Here is a 2,664-nt window from a genome sequence, read left to right as displayed (position 1 = left end):
TTAAAAAAATTAATAATAGACTACATGAATGTAATTTTTATATTTTCTTCATTTTTTAACTTCAAATTATATGTATAACTCTATAATATTTATTAAATCCGGAATGAAACAAGTCATGTTCAAAATTAATCTCGATATCTTTTTTATGCTTTTGTTTGATACCCGATATGTCTTTTGAGTTGTACAACACAAAACAAAACTTACCGAAACCAAAATATGTGTGCTTTATGTTTTCAAAATAGGAAAAAAACAAATTAAAGACTAATGCAAGAGGGTGATTCTATTGGCAAGTGTTGAGACGTGCCATACATCCAAATGAGAATTTTAGATACAGGAGTTACAATTTATAACCATCCACCTCCTATAAATTACAACCAGTCAACCATCACTTAACACATATTCCAATCTAAAGTAATAAATACCATTTCTGGCTTCATCACCTAAAAATGGTTAGCATGGAGGAGATCCGCAAGGCGCAAAGAGCCGAAGGTCCAGCGACAATTCTGGCTATCGGGACTGCTACACCACCTACTTGTGTGCTACAAAGCACATATCCGGAATCCTATTTTCGTGTTACAAAAAGCGAGCACATGAAAGAACTCAAGGAAAAATTTAGACGCATGTGTACGTTATATGCACCATATACTACTCACCAACACATAATTGTAGTTCATAGTATTCTTGCTACATTGAATGTTTTTGTTAATGTCTCAGGTGATAAATCCACGATCAAAACACGATACATGCGCTTAACAGAGGAGATTTTGAAAGACAAACCAAACCTTTGTGCCCACATGGCACCATCTTTAGACGAAAGACAAGATATTGCAATAGTGGAAGTTCCAAAGCTAGGTGCAGAAGCTGCAACCCATGCAATCAACGAATGGGGCCAACCCAAGTCAAAGATCACCCACCTCGTGGTTTCCTCTATAAACGGTGTTGACATGCCAGGAGCTGATTACCAGATCACAAAGCTTCTTGGCCTAAGTCCTTCGGTTAAACGTGTGATGATGTACCTACAAGAAGCTGGTGGCACCGCCCTTCGTTTGGCTAAGGACTTGGCTGAGAACAACAAGGGAGCCCGTGTATTGGTTGTTTGCTCGGAGATTGCTACAGGAACTTTCCGTGGGCCCGGTGAGACCCATCCTGATAGCCTTATAGCCCAGGCTTTGTTTGGTGATGGGGCAGCTGCTGTTATCGTAGGCTCTGACCCATTATTCGACGTTGAAAAGCCACTTTTTGAAATCATTTCTGCTTCCCAAACTATTCTTCCAAATAGCGAGGGTGCAATTGAAGCGCATCTCCGCGAGGCCGGGCTTATAGTTCATCTCCGCAAAGACGTTCCTGGGCTTATAGCGAAACACATTGAGGAGAGCTTGGTTGAGGCCTTTAAACCCTTGGGCATCATTGATTGGAATTCACTTTTCTGGATCGCACATCCAGGTGGTCCTGCGTTCTTGGATCAAATTGATGAAAAAGTAAGCCTTACCCCCGATAAACTCCTGGCCACACGACATGTGCTCAGTAAATATGGAAACTTGTCAAGTGCTTGTGTCCTGTTTATTCTAAACGAAATGCGACACACTTCGGCTAATATTACAGCTGGAGATGATTTGGAGTGGGGTGTTTTGTTTGGGTTCGGACCAGGACTCACCATTGATACTGTTGTCCTGCATAATGTGTCCAATTAATTACTATTTCGTGATTTTGTTACGCATAAACTCGGGTGCGGTGTCCTAAACTTTTCAGAATTTTCATTAATTAATAATTGACGATGTACCTTTCGTTATAATAATCAGGTGAATAAATACCATGTATTTTTTAGTTATTCAGTTATTCTTCTTATGAATTTTGAAATTTGTAGTAATTTGTGTTTTAGAAATTTCATGGCAAAAAGGTATACAAAATAAATGTAAAAATATTATCAAAAAGAACATAAGAACGCTAACAAATTTAATCTTGAAAATACATAATTGACCAAACTGTCAAACAAATCCAATGGTCCTTAAAAAGCTCCCCGGAACGCCAAATGTTTTTTTTTTCCTGGAACAACAGGCGATATATTAGCACCAAAAAAAAACAACGCTAAAAAGAGAAGCTCAAGCGAATTACAACAAACAGTTTTAAAACAGGGGATGAAACCCATTCATGCCAAACAATAGAATTACAATTCGACCTACATTTGATCCAATTAAAAGTATATAAATTGCTGTCATCAACCGTAACCATGATCGCCCGCCTTTCGTTCCAGAAAATAATAGCATTTCTCGCCTTCCTAAGCATCCAAAGAGTAACATAATTAAAGGACAACAACTTCTTCATCTTTTTACTAGCCATGGTCATCTTGAGAAAGCCAATCACGTCATCACATGAGTTAGGTTGCCTCACAAGAAGGGAAGACCAACTCAATAACCACCACCAAACAACCGAGGAAAAAGGACACCAGAAAACAAAACATGATCAATGTCCTCTTCAACATTGCAACAAAAAGAGCAAAAAGTAGATGACACACTAATCCCACGCCTGATTAACTTTGTTGATGTCGGAATCCTGTTTTTCGAGAAGTCTCCACACAAAACAATTGATCTTCAAGGGAATCCATTTAACCCATTTAAAGGACTCCAAACTCCTACTCCTAGAATAGACAACCCTAATCCCATTATA

General features: G+C 38.6%; 1 protein-coding gene across 1 annotated transcript; it reads left to right on the top strand.

Annotated features, from left to right (window-relative positions):
• Positions 1-445: 445 nt before the first annotated feature.
• LOC145159499 (chalcone synthase-like) lies at positions 446-1,731 on the top strand. Its single transcript, XM_079078506.1, has 2 exons — positions 446-624; positions 715-1,731. Exons 1-2 carry the CDS (start codon positions 447-449, stop codon positions 1,689-1,691), a joined length of 1,155 nt encoding a protein of 384 aa, XP_078934632.1. The 5' UTR covers position 446; the 3' UTR covers positions 1,692-1,731.
• Positions 1,732-2,664: the final 933 nt, after the last annotated feature.

Source organism: Lactuca virosa, chromosome 2 (genome assembly GCF_052849685.1).
Source record: "Lactuca virosa cultivar CGN04683 chromosome 2, Lactuca_virosa_CGN04683_v6, whole genome shotgun sequence".
NCBI classification, from domain to species: Eukaryota; Viridiplantae; Streptophyta; class Magnoliopsida; order Asterales; family Asteraceae; genus Lactuca; species Lactuca virosa.
The sequence above is the reverse complement of the archived record's forward strand: the minus strand, read 5'-3'. Positions and strand labels throughout refer to the sequence as shown.